At 37.7% G+C, this 22718-nt stretch overlaps 1 protein-coding gene across 3 annotated transcripts in view; it reads left to right on the top strand.

Annotated features, from left to right (window-relative positions):
* Positions 1-5052: 5052 nt before the first annotated feature.
* Positions 5053-22718, top strand: part of LOC103675773 (zinc finger protein 569) — a 52744-nt gene continuing 35078 nt past the window's right edge. For all 3 annotated transcript variants that reach the window (XM_008704918.2, XM_008704916.2, XM_008704915.2), the window contains exons 1-3: positions 5053-5180; positions 6468-6618; positions 21399-21456. In XM_008704918.2, the coding sequence (XP_008703140.1) occupies positions 6614-6618; positions 21399-21456 (63 nt within the window). In that variant the 5' untranslated portion in view covers positions 5053-5180; positions 6468-6613. The remainder of the gene's footprint in view (positions 5181-6467; positions 6619-21398; positions 21457-22718) is intronic.

Here is a 22718-nt window from a genome sequence, read left to right as displayed (position 1 = left end):
GGGATGTATGCAACATTCCTCAGGCACTCCTGGCTGCCCTAAAGGACAAAGAAATAGTCCTTACTACCTACAGCCCATTGACAAGTCCTTGAAACAGGCATGGTGACATTCCTGTAGGAACTCAGCTGCCTCGATGTTAATACTTTGCTAAGGGCAAAAGGCAGTCCTAGCCTGACCCCCTCCCCTCCACCAAGATCCCCTAAGTCTACTTTAACATATAAAAATTCCTTTGGAAACTTCCTTTATCTCTAACCCCCCAAGAGACATATTGGCAATCATCCCCCAAGCATATGGCCCACCGATATACATCTGAAGGGTCTCATGACTCAGGTTTTATTAGACAGCAATGAATGACCTTTTCCCAACAACAGCTAGCCCCCTCAAGGTCCTGGAAACCTTGCTTCCAGAATTCCTTAGAGACTTACGCTATCCCTAACCCCCTCCCAACTTGAAGGTATATAATGGACCACTCCTCACAAGCCCGGTGCAGCAGCTCTTTCTGCCCACGGGTCCTGTTCCCGTGCTTTAATAAACCACCATTTTGCGCCAAAGACGCCTCAAGAATTCTTTCTTGGTCATGGGATCTGGACTCCACCCCACTGAAGCTCACGTATATTCACCGGAACCTCATCAGGGAAGAGGAAAATGAAAGACTAGAGAAAACCGTATGGTAGTAGTTAAGATGTGGTGGACCCAAATTGCATTTTTCTAATTAAGAATGTCTTCTTTATCTGGAGGAACAAAGTTCTGGAGTAATGTAGCAGATCCCTTTTTAGTAGCCCCCCCCCGCCCCAACCGCTGCTAGAACACATGAATTATATTTTAATCCTCCATTTCCAACTGTGCAGATGAGTCTGTTTCACTGATTCGCTGCCTGTCAAATCAGAATCTAATTCACCTCATTAACAAACCCTGTTGTTTATAATAGGCTTTCATTCGTTTACTAAGTATTGTGTGTCCTCTTAATCTTAAAACTGCACCACAGGACCATCCTGTTCTGCCACCTCCAACTGAATATGATCGTTGTTCTCGGTCTTGACTCCTTCATTGGGCTGTTTGCCAGCTGCCCTGAGGTCTGGAGTCTCCTCAGCTGCTGCCTCACCAGGTGTGTACTCACGGAGCACCCAAGCAGCACCAGGAGTGTCAGAAGCTCCTGGCTTTTAAGCCTCACTCCTCCTCCTTTCTCTTGTTCTCCAGGAACTCAGGTGCTCCCTCCTTTGGCACTTGCAGGAGATTTAAACCACACAAGCCTCTGCTGTAAAAATTCCCTGCCAATTTCAGTTCCTTGTTTTTGCAAACCGTCTGCAGACTTTCTTGGGAAGCCTGCCCTGCTTTTCCTAGGAAGCTTCATTATGTGAGCAATAAAACCTTCCATACCCTCGTGTGTGTGTGTGTGTGTGTGATCATCAGTCTTAACATCCCAGCCAAATTTTGTGGGTGGTACCCACAGATTGGAAAAGAAACGGGTATCGCTTCTTGCAACAGATAGGAATAGGTTTCAATGTCTTTTTTCACAGGTGACATGATCATCTAGGTAGAAAATTCGCTGGAACCTCCAAAATTCTAGTGAAAACGCTAAGTGACTTCAGCAAAGTAATAGGCTACAAGATCGACATACAAAAATCAATTGTATTTCTATCTATTGGCAAGGAACAATTGAAATTGAAATTCTTAAAAATGCCATTTACAATAGCATCAAAAACTCTGAAATACTTAGGGGTAAATCTGACAAAAGATTTCATTACCTTTATGTAAAAAACTACAAAATATTCCCGAGAAGAAGGGAGGGTAAACAGAAAGGGGACTGAACCATGAGAGACTGTGGACTCTGGGAAACAAACTGAGGGCTTCAGAGGGGAGGGGGGTGGGGGATTGGGATAGACTGGTGATGGGTATTAAGGAGGGCACATATTGCATGGTGCACTGGGTGTTATACGCAAATAATGAATTATGGAACACTGCATCAAAAACTGGGGATGTCATCGGAAACCGGGGATGTACTGTATGGTGACTAACATAATAAAAAATCATTAAATAAATAAAAAAAAAACTGGGGATGTACTGTATGGTCACTAATATAACAAAATAAAAATTATAAAAAGAAAAACAAAAAAACAAAATATTCCCGAGAGAAATGAAAGAAGATCTAAATAAATGGATATATATACTATGTTCATGGGTCACAAGATTCACCATTTTAAAGATGTCAATTCTTCCCAAATTCATCTGTAGTTTCAACACAATCTCAATAAAAATCTCAGTTTTTTTTTTCCACTTCTGTTTTTGGTATAAGTTGACAAATTCCTTCTAAAACTTTTCTTAGGTGTTGACCTAAAAGAAATTAAGATTAACGTTCACACAAAAAAACTGTACATGAATGTGTACAGCAGCTTTAGTTATAACGGCCAAATTTGGAAACAACTCATGTCCTTCAATGAGTGATCGACCAAAGTATAGTATATCCACAGGGAATACTACTCAGCAATGAAAAGGAATGAGTTACTTACACATGTAACAACATATGTGCATCTCCACGGAACTAAACTGTGTGAAAAACCAATGCCTAAATTACGTATTTTATCATTCCATTTATCTAATATTCTTGAAAGGTAAAATTACAGAGATGGGAGAACAGATTAGGGTTGCCCAGCCTTAAAGAGGAGGGTGTGGGCAGGAAGGAAGTGGATGTGGCTACAAAAGGACACATGAAGTATCTTTGTAATGATGAAAATATTCTAAATCTTGACCATATCAATGTCAATATCCAGGTTGTGATATTATGTATAATTCTGGAAGATGTTACCATTGGGAGAAACTGGATAAAGGGCACATGAGATCTCTGAATTACTTCTTACAACTGCATGCAAATCTAGAATTATCTCAAATAAAAAAATAAAATAAAAAAAAAAAAGCCAGGCCAAAAGAAAATAAATCCTAAAGTGCTAGACCAAACCCCAACTACATTAAATGTAAATTCGCTAAATATGTCAAATTAAAGAGTAAGATTGTCATTATTTTAAAAATAATGTTGTTGAATTACAGACACACCTTAAAAAAATAACAGGTTAAAAGCAAAAGAGTAGAAAGTGATAAACCATGCACTAACCAAAAGAAGGATGGTGAAACTATAGTAATACCAAAATAGACTAAGACAAAAAAAAAAAAAAGCAATTCTTATAAAGTGTAAATTCCATTATAGCCTGTTGGATCAATCCAAAAGAAAAGTTATCACAACTCAAAATATATATCATCCAACAAGAGAGCTTCAAAATATGTAAAGCAAAGTTAACAGAAATAAAAGAAATAGATAAATTTACAAGTATAAAAAAATCAGGGAGCTGGACAGACATAGAACAACTAACTCTGTTCTTTTATCATCTCTTAACAAAATGATAAGCAAAAATAATTTTCAGTAGAAAAAAAATTATTGGTAGAGACAAAAGACAAGCAAAACTTATTTGAGGACATGTTCTCTCTCATGTAGTGTTTGACTAGAGTCTCTTGCCGCTTCCCAGACATAGATTCATACTACTCTGAAAAAGTGCCCATTATAGTCTAGTGAAAGAAGACAATCTTCTACTGCATCCTAGAGGTAACATGATTTATACAGCTTCATGGTAAGCCTATGAGTCGGAAGCCTCTCTGACACCTTCAACAACCACAAGGTTCCTGATATTTAGCATGCTGTAGTCTGTGGCATTTTGTTCTCTTTGCCAATATTCCATAGCAGAAAAGCACTGGGGTAGTGTTTTCATAGATATTTTCTTCATTTTAGTCTCTACTGCAAAATTATTGCAGAATCTTCAACTTTCATTGTCAGTTGTTTTTTAATTCTTCTGAAGTGAGAGCCGAACCCACATGAAATGCTGAAAAAAGGAATGAGATCGTTAGGGCAGATTGACATATAGTCTGGTTTGCTAGATTTTTAGTTTTTTTTTTTTTAATGATTTTTTATTATATTATGTTAGTCACCATACAGTACATCCCCGGTAGATTTTTAGGTTTTTGCTCCGGTTATTACTCTGCTTTTTCCCGTACATTCTTCACTCCAGATGTTGTGGCTACTTAGAATTCCTGACATGACCTTTCCATCTAATGGCTCAATGTCTTTGCTCTCTTCAACAATATCTTTCTAAATTACCAGTATCACCTTTGTCCATATAACAAACACCTCAGGTGGAGTAACAGAATTAAAAAGCATAGGTGTTAATATGGATTCAGAAACCTCTAAAATTCCTCCTACTTAGTATCTTGGTGACTGGGGCTTATTGGTAACCTTTAAGTTTCAATATTGTAACAGTGACCAGTCAGAAAAGCAGAAACACACAAAGAACTAACACAAGCACAGTCTCTGAAAAAACTTCAGGGTCGGAATCAAACGGTCACAAGAACATACAACGCGACCATGGTCACACAAATGGTCGCGAATTCGCCACGACTCCCAAAGTCACTGACCTCAGAGCCTCTCGACTCCATAGACACCCTACCCTAAGTTCTACGGCCGATATCTCCCACACACGGTCACACAATACCACTCCTCTCTTTTCTAACTGCCGCCAGAAGCTTGAGACTCAAGCTGGCGGGTCTGGTCCCTCCACCCGCCCCTGATCCCCGCTCTCCCCCGCCCACCTTCACCCCACTGAAGTCCGGGTGGGGCCTGAACCAGACGGAACTAAACCGACTTGGCGGTGCTTCCTTTACGGATCAGGGACCATAACCCCGGGAACAGAAAACCCAACCAACCATAATGAGGAAGAGACTCTTCGCAGAAAATAGACTTGGCCGTGAAGGCCTCTGGGAAATATAGTCCGTAGCCTAAAAGTTGCGAACCTTTTCAGATTCTTCTCAGCGTCAAGTAGCACTCCCGGGCTCCGAGGGGAGTGCCGGGCTCAATCGAAGCAGCTGCGGCAACACTCAGCTAAACCTCCTCGGCAGATCTGGCCGTCCTTAAACGCAGCGGTAGATTATTCCCTCTGCTCGACCGCAGGAAAGCCGACCCGCCCCCCCTGAGCCGCAGGGGCCTCTGGGAAGTGTTGCCGGCGTCTAACGGACCGAGGCTCGTGCTGCCCTCAGCCACAGTCGGCGCTGACCTTAGAGGCGCGTGTGACCCAGTCGGCACCGACGGGGCCACTTGGGCGGCGTTGAGGTGTGGAATTGGGCCTGTGTCCGCGGGCTTGGTGGTGAGTCTTCGGGAGGCCGCGAGCTCTGAGTCCGGGACCCTTTGTGCTGGTTGGGAGTAGGGGCCTGCGGACCCCGTGCTTGTGTTGTTGGAGGAGGATGCCGGCAGGGCTGTTGCGGGTGCGGATGGTTCCCTGAGGCCGTGGGGGTGGCGCGTGAAGGACTGTGAGTGTGGCGTGCTGTGACTGTTGGCGAGACGTGACTGTTGGCGAGACATTTGTCTGTGACTGAGTGTGGCCGTGAGAACGTGTGTATGAGCGGATTTTGTGGATGTGCTTTCCCTTTTATGTTTCATTATCAACCTGGATGAGAACGTGCGTGATGTGGGATCGTGAGTGCATGAGAAACTCCGTGGATGAAAGGTGGGGCACGGTTGTGTGTGTAGATTTGTGCGACAGTTTGTACCAGGGCTTCATTTCTTTGCTTTATGGTAATTGGAAATACGTTCTTATGAGAGCTATCAGTAGTCCCAACACTTTTAGTATTTATTTATCTTAAATTTTATATTTCTGTATTAGCCACGTTGTTTTGTGTGCATTCTAACTTCATGCACCTTGCCCCCGACTGCCCGCCCCAAATCACAAAATACAGAAAAGCTCAAAGGAAACAAAAATTATAATTCTGCTAGCAACTATCAAAATTTACTTCCCATCTTTTCCCCCCTCTGTGAATATATACACGTGCGTTCATATATTAATATATATGTGCATAAGAGCTTGGAAATTGGTATTACACTATACATAGAGTTCTGTAACCTACCTTTGTCATTTGACAATACACAATATGTTTCCCTTTAAACAGTTATAAATTTATGTCGCCATTTTACAGGTTTTCATGCTATACATTTTAACACATTCACCCCTGTTGATAGGTAATTTGTTTTTTCCAGTTTCTTGCCATTATGAACAATGTGTTTATCAGCAACTAGTTGTCGTTTGTTACAATGCACTTTTCTAAGGGGGGGGGCAGGCTCCTAGAAGTGGAACTGATAGATCAATATGTATGTGCTTAAAGACTCTTTGAGTCTATCCAGTTATCCTCCTGAAAGGTTCAAATCATTTACACTATTATTGGCATAGTATAAGATTGCCTGTATTCATACACCCTTGATAACAATGGTTATCTACTATTAGTAATCTTTGCTAACTGCACAGATGTAAAATTTCTTTAATTGGCAGTTGTTTCGTTACTACTGGTCAAGCATTTTAAAAATCTTTTTTGTGTGTGAATTATGTATTTTCTAAAATATTTTTCTAAAGCAGTATTCTATTTTCAAATTTGTTTTCTAGATTCTTAAAGTGTTCATTTATTCATCAGCACACCATTTATTGAATGCTATGTGACAGGAAAAATTCATAGATGCTTCAGATACAGCATTGAACAAAAGAGAAACTCTGCTGTCATGGTACTTACATTTTCGTGGGCCAGATAATAAATGAGGTAAGTAAGTTAAATGTAACATATATTCAGTAGTGAAAAATATTAAGAGAAAAAGTAAAGCAGAAGGACAGATAGAATTAGATAAGGGAATTAAGAGTTTTAGATGAGGTAGCCAGGGAAGGTAGCCAGCATCCTGAAAAGGTCATAATAAAGATTTGAAGGAAGTAAAGGAGCTGTTTATGCATATAATTGAGGAAAGGTTATTCCAGGCATCGTGAACTACAGTTACAAAAGTCCTGAGGTGGGAACATACCTGTTACAGCAAAGAGGGTGGTGTGACTGAAATAGAGCAAATGAGATGAAGACTAGTGAGAAATGAGAGAAGGTTAAGTGGAGGAAAGCAGGGCAGATCAGGTTGGATCTTATGGGCCATATTATGATTTTGGCTTTTATTGTGAATGAGATGGGAAGCTGTTGGAGAGTTTTGATTATGGGAGTGATATTATCTGCTATAATATGTGATATAAGTAATATAGCAAGTGATATAAGTGGATCACTTTGGCTGCTCTGATAAGAAAACTACAGGAGGAAGGGTGGGGTGGGGGGCAAGGGCAGAAGCAGAGAGACCAATTAGGAATACAATACAATAATTACAATAATGTAGGGAAAGGATGTCAGTGACTTGGACTAGAGTAGTAAAAATGGTGAGAATTTGTAATGTAGTAGATATAATTTAAAGATAGAGCTGATACAATTTGCTGATGGAACTGATGTGGAATGTGACAAGATGACACAGTATTTTTTAATCTGAGCAATTAGAAGAATGGAGTTATCTTTAACTGAGAAAGGAACGGAAGTGGGAAAAACTGACTTGGGGCATAGGGAGATAGATTTCAGTTTGGAATTTAGTATATGAAGCATGAGAGATGTCCACTAGAGATATTAAGTTGGCAGTAGGATATACAAGTCTGAAGTTCAAAAGAAAGGTCTAAGATCTAGGCCGAAGACATACATTTGGGAATTACCAGCATATAGATGATACCTAAAGCCAATGGACCGAATGAAATCAGAGGGTAGGGTAGATAGAAAAAGGTAGAGGTAAAGGTCTTATCTCTGGGTCACTCCAACAAAGTCTGGGAAATGAGGAGAACCAGCAAAAAGGACTGAAAGGAACTAGCTCCAATGGTTGGAGGGAAGCTAGGTGAGTTAGATATCCTGGAAACCAAAGGAAAATATATGTTAATAAGAACTGTATCAGTGCTGCTGGTAGGCCAAGTAAAATGAGGACTGAGAAAGGAATGTTGATGTTAGCAACATGAAAGTCATTGGTAATCCTAAAGAGCAGTTGCAGTGGAGTATGGGGCTAAAGAGAGAACTGGAGAAAAAAAGTTGGAGATACCAAGTGTAGACAACTCTTCAAGTTTTTCTTTAAATGGAAGAGGGAGGGAAACGGAGGAGTAGATGGAGTTGGGTTTAACCAGAGTGTTGGTTTCATGAACTAATTAGGAATTATGTGAGAGGCAAGAGTGTCTAAGTTGGCAGCAGTTAATTATATTGATTGACTGAATTTTAGGCCAGGTCAGTAGAAGAGTCAGGATAGGAAGATGAGGGACGGTGGAAAATTGGTAGAACAAAGGAATGGAAGTTCCTGGTGGGGTTGGAGAACTGTTGGGTTGAAATACTAAAGGAAGTAAGGTGGAGAGATGGGAGGTTATTTTTCCCTTTAGTTGTCAAATGTTTTCAAAATAGAACAATCCTTCTTTTTACCACCATACCAGTTTAAGAAAACATAGAAGATTATCAGCTGTATTTCAGTAGGGGTTATGAAACAATGGTGTTTGAGTTCTACATCCCTTCTTCATTTACTGGCTGGAATATTTTTTTAAAGGAAAAATTTCTGTCATCAATTCTTTGGTTACCTCGAGGAAAGTTTTTACAGGAAAAGTGGAATAAATTGATTCTTTCCCTTTTTAGGCTTTCAGGCTATTGAATTGGTTCCTTAGTATTTCCCAGTGAGTTATTATTTTACTGTTATGTATGCATAGATTTTAACATATAATATGGTATGATTCAAACCACTGTGGTTATTTTCTTTGTGAAGCTCAAATTTTCCCATCTTTGGTTATCTCTTTGAGATGGCTTCTAAGTCTTTCCAGCACATCTCCAGAAGTCTTTGGTAGTGTTCTACATTTCTTGGTATGAAAGGTTATTCCAAGATGATTTTGAACACTTCCTGCCCTAAGCATGGAATCAAGCATTTCTTTATGATGCCCTGATTCCTTTTACTGGGAAATGATATTTTGAGACCACAGTTATAGGCTTATTGTTACTGGCATGATCATTGTTTCTAGACATTTTTTTTTCTTGGTGGACAGAGCTAGGAAATATATTCTTTTTATTTAAAAAAAATTTTTTTTAAAGATTCAATTTATTTACTTTAGAGAGGGAGAGAGTGTGTGTGGGGGGGAAGAGTAGAGGGAGAGGGACAAACAGACTCCATGCCGAGCACAGAGCCTGACTCGGGGCTAGATCCCACCACCCTGAGATGATGACCTGAGCTGAAATCGAGTTGGATGCTCAACTGACTGAGCCACCCAGGCACCCCCTTTTTATTTTGTAACTGCTTGATATATTTTATCCATTTAAGGTATACAATTCAATGTTTTTAAATATATATATATTCACAGGTACACCCATTACCATAATATAAATTTTAGAGCATTTTTGTCCCTACTAAAAGAAATACCCATTAGCAGTCAGTGTCCTGTTCCTCCCCTCATCCCAGTTTAATCAACCACTAATCAGCTTTCTGTCTCTCTAAGTTTGCCTATTCCAGACATGTCATATAAATGAAATCATACAATATGTCATCTTTTGTGACTGGCTTCCTTCACTTGGCATGTTTTCAGTGTTCATAAGTTTTGTAGCAGGAAATATAGTAACAGAATGGACTTCATGAGTTCAAAATTGCTATTTCCAATTTTAAAAATGTAGAATTACCTGGTTTTTACTTTGGTTTTATTTTTGTATGTTTTATTTGCTCATCTATCCATCCATGTTTTTATTTCTGTGGTGTTGGTTGTTATTTCTCCTCTCTCATTTGTGATTTTATTTATTTGAGTCCTTCCTCTTTTTTTTCCTCAATAATTCTGGCTTAGAGGTTTATCAATTTATTATTTCCTTCCTTCTGCTGGCTTTAGGCTTCGTGTTGTTCTTTTTCTTGCTCCTTTAGGTGTAAGGTTAGGTTGTTTATTTGAGATTTTTCTTGCTTCTTAAGGTAGGCCTGCATTGCTCTATACTTCCCTCTTAGAACCGCTTTTGCTGCATCCCAAAGGTTTTAAACCATTGTGTTTTCATTTTCATTTGTTTCCATGTATTTTTTTAAATTTCTTCTTTATTTTATTTTATTTTTTTAATTTTATTATTATTTTTTTAATGTTTTTTTATTATATTATGTTAGTCACCATACAGTACATCCCTGGTTGTTGATGTAAATTTCGATGATTCATTAATTGCGTATAACACCCAGTGCACCATGCAATACGTGCCCTCCTTACTACCCATCACCAGCCTATCCCATTCCCCCACCCCCCTCTCCTCTGAAGCCCAGTTTGTTTCTCAGAGTCCATAGTCTGTCATGCTTCATTCCCCCTTCTGATTACCCCCCCTTTCTTTATCCCTTTCTTCTACTACTGATCTTCCTAGTTCTTATGTTCCATAGATGAGAGAAACCATATGATAATTATCTTTCTCTGCTTGACTTAATTTCTTCTTTGATTTCCTGGTTGACCCATTCATGTTGTTTAACCTCCATGTATTTGTGGTCTTTCCAGATTTATTCTTGTGGTCAACTTTTTTTTTTTTTTAAAGATTTTATTTATTTATTCGACAGAGAGAGACAGCCAGTGAGAGAGGGAACCCAAGCAGGGGGAGTGGGAGAGGAAGAAGCAGGCCCATAGCGGAAGAGCCTGATGTGGGGCTCGATCCCCTAACACCGGGATCATGCCCTGAGCTGAAGGCAGACGCTTAACCGCTGTGCCACCCAGGCGCCCCTCTTGTGGTCAACTTCTAGTTTCATAGCATTGTCAGAAAAGGTCAAGGAGTCTTGTTTATATTGTATTTGTGCCTCTACCATCTTGTTTTTCTCTCTATTATTAGTAACTTTTAAAAATGTTTTAGTGTTACATTTCATTTTTTAATATGAGCAAATATGCTTAATGTGTGTATATTCATGTCATCCCTCTTAGATAAATTTTAGCTTACAATTTCCATGTTATTTTTAAAATCTCACTGTTCTCAGCTCTTCTTAAATTTGAAGATTGGCTTGACAAGTTGAATAAAAAAATGTTTTTTGAATTGTTATTGGAATTATATTTATTTTAGAGGTAATATTGGGAAAAATGTCATCTTTATCATGCTCACTTCTATTTTTAACCATGGTGTTTATTAAGACTACTTTTATGAACATCAATAAATTGAATAAATTTTCTTGATTAGGCTCTTAAACAGCTTTTGCTTGCAATATTCCTAGTTCCCTAGTGTTTTTCTTGCTTTTGTGATTGTGAATAGGTTAGTTAAAATGCCACACAGTTCTCCTACTGTGTTTAATTCACCTCTCCTGTTTATGCATTTACTTGGTTGTAACATTTGGCTCTTTTCCAGAGTAACCGTAAGGTTAATTTTGACAGGTTTTGCCAGCTCTTTCAGTTTCTGGGCAGACATGGAACCCTAGAGTTTCCTACTCTTACGTTTTTCCTGATGTCACTCCTATTCCTTTACTTTTAACCTGTCTGAATGTCTATATTTAAAATGTGTTTCTTGTAGGTGCATATAGTTGGGTCTTGGTATAACTGGCTCCACGCCCAGATTGGAGCCCTACGTGGGGCCTGAACTCACCACCCTGAGATCTAGACCAGTCAGACACTTAACCGACTGAGCCATCTAGGCACCCCAGGTTCTTGGTGTTTTTATCCACTGTAACAATCTCTGTTTTTTCATTGGTGTGTTTAGTCCATTTAGACTTAATGTCATTATTTATATAGTTGGATTAATATCAACAATCTTTGTAACTGTTTTCTGTTTGCTCCATTTGCTATTTTTTTCCCTTCCTTTGACTTCTGTTTTTCACTGAGCATTTTGTATGTTTCCATTTTGCCTACTGTTTTACTGTATCATTTATCCTTTTAAGAAGAAAATTGGTGTTCCTCTAGAGTTTACAATATATATTTTTAACTAATCTGAGTTCACTTTCAAAATGCTATAGTACTTTGGATATAGTGCAGGGAACTTTATAACAGAGTACAGTTGACCCCAACAACATGGGAGTTAGGGGTGTCAAGCCCTGAGCAGTCAAAAATCCACCTAAAATTTTTGACCCCCCAAAAACTTAACTACTAATAGCCTACTATTGACCAGAAGCCTTATTGACAACATAAACTGTTGATTAACACATTTTTTTAAAGTTATCTGTATTATACACTGTATTCTTACAGTAAAGTAAGCTGGAGAAAAGGTTATTAAGAAAATCATGAGGAAGAGAAAATACATTTACAGTACTGTACTGCATTTATTGAAAAAAATCCCTATATAAATAGACCTACACAGTTCAAACCTGTGTTGTTCAAGGATTGACTGTATTCTCAAGTCCACCCTCTCATTCCAATGACACTCCTGTCATCATTTCACTTATGCATGTGCTATAATCACCTAATGATATAAGCACCTAATCACCTAATACAATTATTTCTTTAAATAAACATGATCTTTTATTTTTATTTATTTAAAAGTTTTATTTATTTATTATAGAGAGAGTGCATGAGCAGGGGGAGGGGCACAGGGGGAAGGACAAGCAGACTCCCCGCTGAGTGGGGAGCCTGACATGGAGCTTGATCTCAGGACCCTGAGATCATGACCTGAGCTGAAGTCAGATGCTTAACCAGCTGAGCCACCCAGGCCCCCCAATAAACATTATCTTTTAGATAAATTAAGAATAAAAGAGCCAGAAGATTTTACTTTACCTTCCTTATTCTTTCTCTGATGTGCTGCTTTTCTTTATGTAGGTCCAAGTTTCTGACCTATATCATTTTTTTCTGCCTAAAGAACTTTTAACATATTTTGCAAGGGAGGTCTGCTGGTGATGGAATTCCCTCAGTTTCTATTCATTCGAGAAGGTCTTTATTTCTCCTTCACTTTTTTAAAGAAGTTTTGTTTAAATTCCAGGTAATTAACATACTGTGTAATATTAGTCTCCTTCACTTTTGAAGGATAATTTCCTTGATTAGCGAATTCTAGGTTGGTGGGATTTTCTTTTAACACTTTATGTCAATCCACTCTCGTTTTGTTTATGTGGTTTTTGATGAGAATTCTGCTGTAATTCTTATCCTCGTGGCTCTATTTTTTTTTTTAAAGATTTTATTTTATTTATTCGACAGAGATAGAGACAGCCAGCGAGAGAGGGAACACAAGCAGGGGGAGTGGGAGAGGAAGAAGCAGGCTCATAGCAGAGGAGCCTGATTTGGGGCTCGATCCCACAACGCCAGGATCACGCCCTGAGCCAAAGGCAGACACTTAACCGCTGTGCCACCCAGGCTGTTCTTTTTCTCTGGCTTCTTTGAACATTTCTCTCTCTCTCTCTTTTTTTTTCTTTTGATTTTCTTTAATTTCAGTATGAAATGCCTGTGTATGGATTTTTGGTATTTACCCTGCTTGGTGTTATTCAGGGTTACTCCCTGAATATAGGAGTGAAATAGATCAGGTAGATGTCTCAGTCAAGGGATAAAGTAGTTCTTAATTTGACTTCTTTAAGGACAAGAAGGAATTGGTCTAGTGAATGATGGAGCTGATCAGTAATCAGATGGTTTCCAGGTAGTGGGAAATGATATACAGTGGCTTTTAAGGGAACAAGTGCTCTTTTTTTGGCTTTAAAAAAATTTTTTTTTAAAATGTGAGTATAATTGACAAGTACTCTCTAATTTTAAAGAAAGACACATAATTATAAATGGCTCATCCTGATGTGATTTAAACATTTGTTGCCAGATTAAGAAGTTGTGGTCCATATATACAATGGAATATTACTCAGCTATCAAAAAGAACGATTTCTCAACATTTGCTGCAACATGGATGGCACTGGAGGAGATAATGCTAAGTGAAATAAGTCGAGCAGAGAAAGACAATTATCATATGGTTTCTCTCATCTATGGAATATAAGAACTAGGAAGATTGGTAGAAGAAGAAAGGGATAAAGAAAGGGGGGTAATCAGAAGGGGGAATGAAGCATGAGAGACTATGGACTCTGAGAAACAAACTGAGGGCTTCAGAGGGAAGGGGGTGGGGGAGTGGGATAGCCTGATGATGGGTAGTAAGGAGGGCATGTATTGCATGTATATGCAACTAATGAATCATCGAACTTTACATCAAAAAAATAAAAAATAAAATAAAAAATTCAAATAAGGAAAAAAAATAAAATAAAATAAACATTTGTTGCCAGATGAAGTAGTAGGACCTGGAATCCACAGACACATGAGAGTAATGGAGAGAAGACTAGGGAAGAGTTGGGGTGGTGGTGGAAATAAAATAGTTATCCACCATGGAGCCAAATCCCCAGTGTGTAAGATAGCTCAGGCTATCTAGAGAATTGCTGTGTCAATGTAGCCAGGGGCAAGACTCTCAATGATTTTTGGATATTTGGCAAAATTTGGATTCCAGCAGGCATAGATGGTGATGGTGATGGTGGTGATGGCAATTCCTAAATTGTTATGTATTTTATTTTAACTGTATTAGAGCTCATTTTAGGAGGTAAAAATACACAGTAGTTCAGAAATATAACAAATTGCTATATATCACAGTAAGTTCTTTGTAAAGAGGGAAGAAAAATAACATTTGCAATGAATAGAACATCTAGTCTGAGATGTTATGACAACTGTAGCACAAAGGATGGGAGGGAAGAATTTGGAATGGATTATTATAAATTTCCTGTAGTACAAGTAAAGCAGTGTAGTATATTGTAAAACCTAGGGAAACTACTAACATTTTTTTAAAGAGGTACAAATAATAATTCAGTACAAGAGAAAAAATGGAATAATAAAAAGTACTTGATTAAGCCAAGCCAAAGCAGAAAATGTTGGGACAAAGAAACAACAAATGGAGCAAATAGAAAACAGCTAAGAAGATGATAGATTTTAATGCAACTATACCAATGATTGTGTTAAATATCATTGATCTAAACACACCAGTTAAAAGATAAAGATGTTTAGCAACATTGGATAAGAGTTCTCCTAATTGCTGTTTACAAGAAAACTATTTTAAATATAAAGATTGATGCATTGAGAGGAAATGATAGAAATATATCATAGATATATGAACCAAAAGGAAGGTAGAGTAGCAATTTTAATATTAGACAAGAAGATTTCAAAACAAGGAATATCATCAGGGATGAAAAGAGACGTTATATCATGATAAAGAGGTCAGTTCTCTAAGAAGACATAACAATTCCAAAATGTAGGTATAGCTAACAAATGAAGCAAAACCTGATAGAACTGGAAGGAGAAATAGACAAATGCACACTTATAATTGGGGGCTTTCAAGCCCCTTTCTCAGTAATTGATGAAAAAAGGAGGCAAAATGTCAGTAAGGTTATAGAAGACCTGAAAAACATTTATCAGCCAACATTCAGGTGTTTAATGTCAATTTTTTGGTGTTCAGATGTTAATGATCTTTATAGAACACTCCACCCAACAAGAGCAAAATATGTGTCTTCCTCAAGTACACATGAACGTTCACCAAGATAGATCATACTGTGGACCATAAAACAAACTTTAGCAGTTTCAAGGCAATAGAAGTCATTTAAAGTATGTTCTCAGACTATACCAGAATAAAACTAGAAATCAAGAAGAGAAAGATACCTGAGTAATCTTCAAACACTTGGAAATTAAACAACATACTTCTAAATAGCCCATGAGTCAAAGAGGAAATCTCACAGGAAATTAAAAAAATATTTTGAATAAAAATGCAACATACCATAACATGTGGGACAGCTAACTCAGTACTTAGAGGGAAATTCATAGTACTAAAATGCTGTAAGTAATTAGAAAAAGCTCAAATCAGTACTGACTTCCACTTAAGAAACTATGGGAGAAAAGGAGCAAATTAAACCCAAAGCAAATAAAAAGAAATGGATATTAAAGACTAGAAAAAAAGTCTCTTCAATAAGTGTGTTAGATAAATGGGTACTTTTATTGAAAGACACAAACTACCAATATTTACTCAATAAGAAATAACCTGAATCGTTGTATTATTAATTAAATTGAATTTGTTGTTTAAAAACCTATAATACCAAAAGCAAAAGCAACAAAATTAAAAATAAGTGGGACTATATAAAACTAAAAGCTTATGCATAGCAAAGGAAACCAACAAAATGAAAAGGCAATCTACTAAATGGGAAGATATTTGCAAATCACATACCTGATAAGGAGTTAATATCCAAAATATATAAAGAACTCCTAAAACTCAATAGCAAAAAACCCCAAACAATCCAATTTTAAAAATGGACAGAAGATCTGAATAGGCATTTTTCAAAAAAAGACATATATGTGGTCAACAGATACATAAAAAGATAAAGTGATACTCATTGATTAGTGATCTTCAGTGATTAGTGATGTCATCACTAATCATCAGGGAAATGCAAATCAAAGCCACAATGAAGTGTCACCTCAGACCTGTTAGAATGGCTATTATTGAAAAGACAAGGAATAACAAGTGTTGGCAGCGATGGGGAGAAAAGGAAATACTTATGCATTGTTGATTGGAATGTAAATTGGTAGAGCCACTACAGAAAATAGTATGGAGTTTCCTCAATAAATTAAAAGTAGAAATGCCATATGATCCAGCAATACCACTTCTTGGTATTTATCTGAAGAAAACGAAAAAAACAGTAATTCAGAAAAATATATGTACCCCCATGTTCATTGCAGCATTATTTGCAATAGCCAAGATATGGATGCAACCTAAGTGTCCTATTGATGGCTGAATAGGTAAAGAAAAAGTGTGTGTGTGTGTGTGTGTACATACATACAATGGGATATTATTCAGCCATAAGAAAGGATGAAATCTTGCCATTTGTGATAATATGGATGGACCTCGAGGGCATTATGCTAAATGAAATAAGTCAGAGAAAGAGAAGTATTGTATGATTTCACTTATATGTGAAATCTAAAAAAATAAAAAAACAAACACCACCCTAAAATACCAAGCTCGTAGATAAAGAGAACAGACTGGTGGTTGCCAGAGGCAGGGGGTAGGGTAGAGAATGAGAGAAATAGGTGACGGTAGTCAAAAGGTACAAACTTCTGTTATAAGTCCTAGGGGTGTAATGTACAGCATGGTGACTATAGTTAACAATACTGTATTGCATATGTGAAAGTTGCTAAGAGAGTAGATCTTAAAAGTTTTCACACAATAAAAAAATTCTTGTAACGATGTAAGGTCATAGATGTTAACTAGACTTATTTTGGTGATCTTTTCACAATGTACTCAAATATTGAATCATTATATTTTACATCTGAAGCCTATATAATGCAATATGTCAATTATACCTTTTTTTAAAAAAAGATTTTATTTATTTGACAGAGAGAGTGAGTGAGGACAGGTAGGGGGAACAGGAGAGGGAGAAGCAGACTCCCGCTTAGCAGAGTACCTGATGCAAGGCTCGATCCCAGGACCCTTGGGATCATAACCTGAGTCGAAGGCAGATAGACATTCAACCGACTGAGCCACCCAAGCGCCCCTCAGTTACACCTTAGTAAACAAAAAGACTTTCTAAAAAGGAAACTACACACCCAGATAATTTCACAAGTGAAATAGCAAACATCTAAGGAAGAAATCATAACAATCGTATATAAACTTTTCCAGGAAGTAGAAGTGGAACACTTTCAACTCATGTAATGAGACCAGCCTTACTCTGATATCAAAACCAGACAGAGACATTACAAGAAAAGAAAACTGCGGCTAGTATTTCTCATGGACTTAGAAACAAAAATCCTCAACATTGAATTGAAAAATTGAATCTAGCAATATAAAACAGATAATATAACATGTCTAAATGGGTTCATTTTGGGAATACAAGATAATTTTTTTTAAAGATTTATGTATTTTAGAGAGAGAGAGAGCATAAACGGGGAGGGGCGAAGGGAGAGGGAGAGAGAATCCTCAAGCAGACTCCCCACTGAGTGGGGAGCCCAACTTGGGGCTCAATCCCAGGACCCTGAGATCATGACCTGAGCCAGAATCAAGAGTTGGCCATTTAACCAACTGAGGCACCCAGGCATCCCAAGATAAATTTTAAGTTCATTATTTGAAAATTAGTTACTATAATTCACCAGAAGAGACTAAAGAATTGTATGATCATCTTGATAGATGCAGAAGAAGCACTTAACAAAATACAACATTTATTCTTGAGAAAAATAATTCTCAGCAAATTAAGAGCAGAAGGAAATGTTCTTTACTAAAGGTCATTAAAAAAACCCACCCAAATACTAGAACTTACGTTATACTTAGTGGTGAGATAATGCTTTACCTCTAAGATTGGTAACAAAGTGAAGATGTGCTCCGACACCACTATTATTCACCGCTGTATTGGAAGTCCTAACTAGTGCAATAAAGCAAAAGAAAGACAAAGACATACAAATCAAAGAGGAAGAAATACAGCTGTTTCTATTGCAGACAACACAATTATTTAGATAGAAAACCTTAAAGAATCTACAAAAAAGTTCCTAGACCTCTTAAATGAACTTAGCATGGTTGTAGGATACATAATCAGTATACAAAGTTAAGTCAATTTTATATTCCAGCAGTGAACAATTGGAGTTTAAAATAAAAATTTATTAGCATGCTCCAAAAAAAAAATACTTAAAAGTAAATCTCACAGAATATGTGGAGGCACTATATGCTGAAAATGAATAAAACTGTAATGAAAGAAATAATAAATGGAGAAATATACTATATTTATGGATTGGAAGACTCATGTTTTCATTTCTCTTGAATTTGATCTATAGATTAAATGCAATCTCAGTCACATTCCTAGCAATCTTTTTTTTTTTTTTTTAAGATTTTATTTATGGACAGAGAGACAGGCAGCCAGCAAGAGAGGGAACACAAGCAGGGGGAGTGGGAGAGGAAGAAGCAGGCTCCCAGCGGGGAAGCCTGACGTGGGGCTCGATCCCAGAACACTGGGATCACGTCCTGAGCCGAAGGCAGACGCCTAACGACTGAGCCACCCAGGCGCCCCCTTAGCAATCTTTTTTATAGATGTCAATGAGGATGGAGGTGGAACCCAAAATGGAAGGCAGAATGAGACAAACTTATTTACCTGTACTATACTATTATATAAATATAGGATGTAACTGTGCAGAAGAAACCCTCTTCAAATAAGAGCTGTCATTTCTTTTCATCATTTGTAAGTCCTTAACAAAATATAAAGTCATTTTTGTTGAACATCCTTCCAGTTCACATACTGCTATTAGAAATTCTTTTTTCTTAAGATTTTATTTCTTTATTTGAGAGAGAGACCAAGCAGAGCAGGGGGAGGGGAAAAGGGAGGAGTTGAGGAAGGTGGAGGGGTAGAGGGAGAGAGAATCCTAAGGAGATTCCCTGCTGAGTGGGAGCCCGATGCAGGGCTTGATCCCAGAACTCTGAGATCATGACCTGAGCCTGATGTGGGGCTCAGTCCCAGGACCATGAGATCATGACCTAAGCTGAAGGCAGATGCTTAACCAACTGAGCCACCCAGGAGGCCCATGATGAATTTCATCATAGAATTTCTAATAGCATCAGGGGAATCTGGGTGGCTCAGTTGGCTAAGCATCTGACTTCAGCCCAGGTCATGATCCTGGGGTCCTGGAATCGAGCCCCACCTCAGGCTCTCTGCTCAGTGGGGAGCCAGCTTCTCCCTCTCCCTGTGCCTGCTGCTCTGCCTGCTTGTGTTCTCTATGTCAAATAAATAAATAAAATCTTAAAAAAAGAAATCCATCGTTAGGTGCTTCAAAGAAATTAATAGAATCACTTTTTCCCTACTTTCTGTTTCTTGCCTTGAGAAATTGAATGATTCAAGGAAAGAGGAAAGAGAGTAGGGGGAGTCCTGATTGGTGTCCACTCTTCAGCTAGTTGATGACTTTAATTCACTGTAAGCAATTGCTTTTAATATAATAATTCCTCTTTTAATCTGTGCCCACATAGACCCATGCCCACTACTAGACTGGAACAGTCCTGACAACAGAATGTGCTGGTATGCACACCAGGGCCAAAGGGGCTGCTATGTTCAGGAGATAATATGCAGAAAAAATAAATAAAAATCACAAGTTTTTCCATAACCCTTCTCCCCTAGTAAATACCTTAACTCCTGTTAGCCAGTATCGTGTCACATTGTAACTAAGAGCTGTGAGGGATGCTGGGAAAGTGGGTAACTGGAAAAGGGTAATAGGATTACCTTCACTGACTTAGATCAATCATGAGTCATCTTTGGGAGAAGGTATATTGCCATGTTAAAAAATTAAGGTTTAGTTTTCAAGGAATAAGGTGAGGGCAATGGCTATTGTTGGTAACATTATCTGCCACATATGGCCTTTTGGAATATGCTGGTTCTCTATCCTTAGCAAAGCATCAAATTTTCTTTACAGAATTTTGCACTGTTGTTGCTGGGGAACTACTGAGACACCCATCTTATTCTGCTGTCCTCTTTTAAAGATTGATTATAATGGTTCTAAGAATGTGGGGTTCCCAGGGTCACAGTGCTTATTAGTGGTAGAGAGACTAGAAAGCAAATCTCTTTGCTCCCAAGTCACTGTTCTTTCCCACTATAATTCATCTGTCCTAAAGCTTTTTTAAAAAGATGCTTTAAGAAAAAACTTCAAATGAGTGACAAAAATTAATTACAAGCCAGCAACAACCAAAAAAAAATTTTTACTGAATAAAATAATAGATTAATTGTCCTTAATCAAATTAAAACTGGGATAGGACTGCATTGGGATGGGGGAGGACATCTGTGTTGTTCGTTATACACTGTAATATTGCTTGAATTGATTGCTATGGCATGTGTTTTCTTGATTAAATTTTATTTTGGGGAAAATAATGTGTGAATTTTATTTTAAAAAATGAAGCAGTGCTACTAGACTTGTAATAATACGAGAAACTATACCATGTTTCTGTTTTCTCCATCCCTAATTCCTGTTCCCAAAGAGAAGCACTTTCAGCTCCTAAGTGTGATTTCTTATATTTCTTCAATTTTTCCAAATCACGTTTATCTTATTATTTGACACTTTTCAGATTTATATATATATATATATTTTTTTTACTATGGCATATAAGAATTTAACTCTCTTACCACCACCAGTATCTCTGATACACATCACTCACACAAACTTCTCCTTACTCCTTCCTTGAAATATATTACCATTTTGGTTAAATTCCCATTTAGTTGGTAATGTCTCAGTACGTTAAAATACTTTAGATGTTTTGTCAATTTCATAATTTTTTTGGTTATGTTCTTTCATGAAGCTATATATCTTCCTGTTCCTTGTGAACTGTTTTTTTTTTTTCCTGATACAGAGCTATTGACAAATTCACGGGCCATCTCCCACATAGGAAATCTTATTCTTACCCACCTTATGCCTAAGCTACACATGACCATACCAGTCATCCTGATACCTATCAGCACCTCTGGTGTGAATATTCGTGGCCTTTCTGATGGAACCAAGAATCATTTACAGGGTGACCTTTAATCCACCTTGTGGGTACAGGTTTCTGAAACCACGAAGCATGCCTGGTCTAATGGCTTTTCTTCTCTCTTCCAGCTCTGCCTTTTCAAGCCCTGTCTGTTACCAGAAAGAAGAGGAAATGACTGAATCCCAGGTAAATTTTAAGTAGTATATTTGTTCTTTGCTTTATTCTACAGTGTAGTTTAAAAGGATTACAGTAATCCATACAGGAAATTGGAAAATCCTATATAGATAAAGCTTTTTCAGAGGAAATAGAGTTGAAAGATTAAGACCAGGAAAGAGTTAAAGTATGGTAATGCAGAAAGATGTTCATTCAGAGAGATTGAAGTTGGGTTTCAGTTTTCAATTTCATTATTATAGGTGAAACAAACCAGAGCAAAAATTCATTACATAATTTGCATTGTAGATAAGGATTAAAATGAAGTTTTCTTAGGAGAAGTAAGCTTTTCTTTGGCACCTAGATCAATGAATATATTATAGTGTGACCTCTTGTAGTTGACAAACCCAGCTATTTTGGTGGTCTGTTTTGATAAAGGATAAAACAAAGAATATATGTTAAAATAGCCAGCATTGAAAAGAATGCAAATGAAGATGATCAGAAAAAGGGATAAACTATCCCTTTCATGCAGTGGAAGGCCACACAACAATTTAAAAAAAATGGCAGATACTGGTTACTCACAACAATATAGATAAATTTCACAAACACTGGAGTGAGAGAAGCCAGAAACAAAAGATACAGTTCCATTTACATGCAGTTTGAAAGCTGGGAAAACTTAGCATTATCTCCTCCAGAGATAATGCTAAGTGAAATAAGCCAAGCAGAGAAAGACAATTATCATATGGTTTCTCTCATCTATAGAACATAAGAACTAGGAAGATCGGTAGGAGAAGAAAGGGATAAAGAAAGGGGGGTAATCAGAAAGGGGAATGAAGCATGAGAGACTATGGACTCTGGGAAACAAACTGAGGGCTTCAGAGGGGAGGGGGGTGGGGGAATGGGATAGGCTGGTGATGGGTAGTAAGGAGGGCACGTATTGCATGGTGCACTGGGTGTTACACACAACTAATGAATCAGGGAACTTTACATCAAAAACCAGGGATGTACTGTATGGTGACTAACATAATAAAAAAAATTATTATAATAAAAAAAATGAAAGCTGGGAAAACTAATCTCTTGTTATAGAAGTCAGGAAATTAGTTACCCCTAAGAGGATATTAACTGGGAAAGGATATGAGAGACTCTTCTGGAGTGCTGAAAATGTGGTTATTTTGACCTGATTACATAAATATTTAAATGTATAAAAGTGTATCATATTGTGCGCTTAAGATTAGTGCATCTTAGGGGTGCCTGGCTGTTTAGTCAGTAGAGCATGTGACACTTGATCTTGCAGTTGT

Source organism: Ursus maritimus, unplaced genomic scaffold, assembly GCF_017311325.1.
Source record: "Ursus maritimus isolate PB19 unplaced genomic scaffold, ASM1731132v1 scaffold_5, whole genome shotgun sequence".
Classification (NCBI taxonomy): domain Eukaryota; kingdom Metazoa; phylum Chordata; class Mammalia; order Carnivora; family Ursidae; genus Ursus; species Ursus maritimus.
The sequence above is the reverse complement of the archived record's forward strand: the minus strand, read 5'-3'. Positions and strand labels throughout refer to the sequence as shown.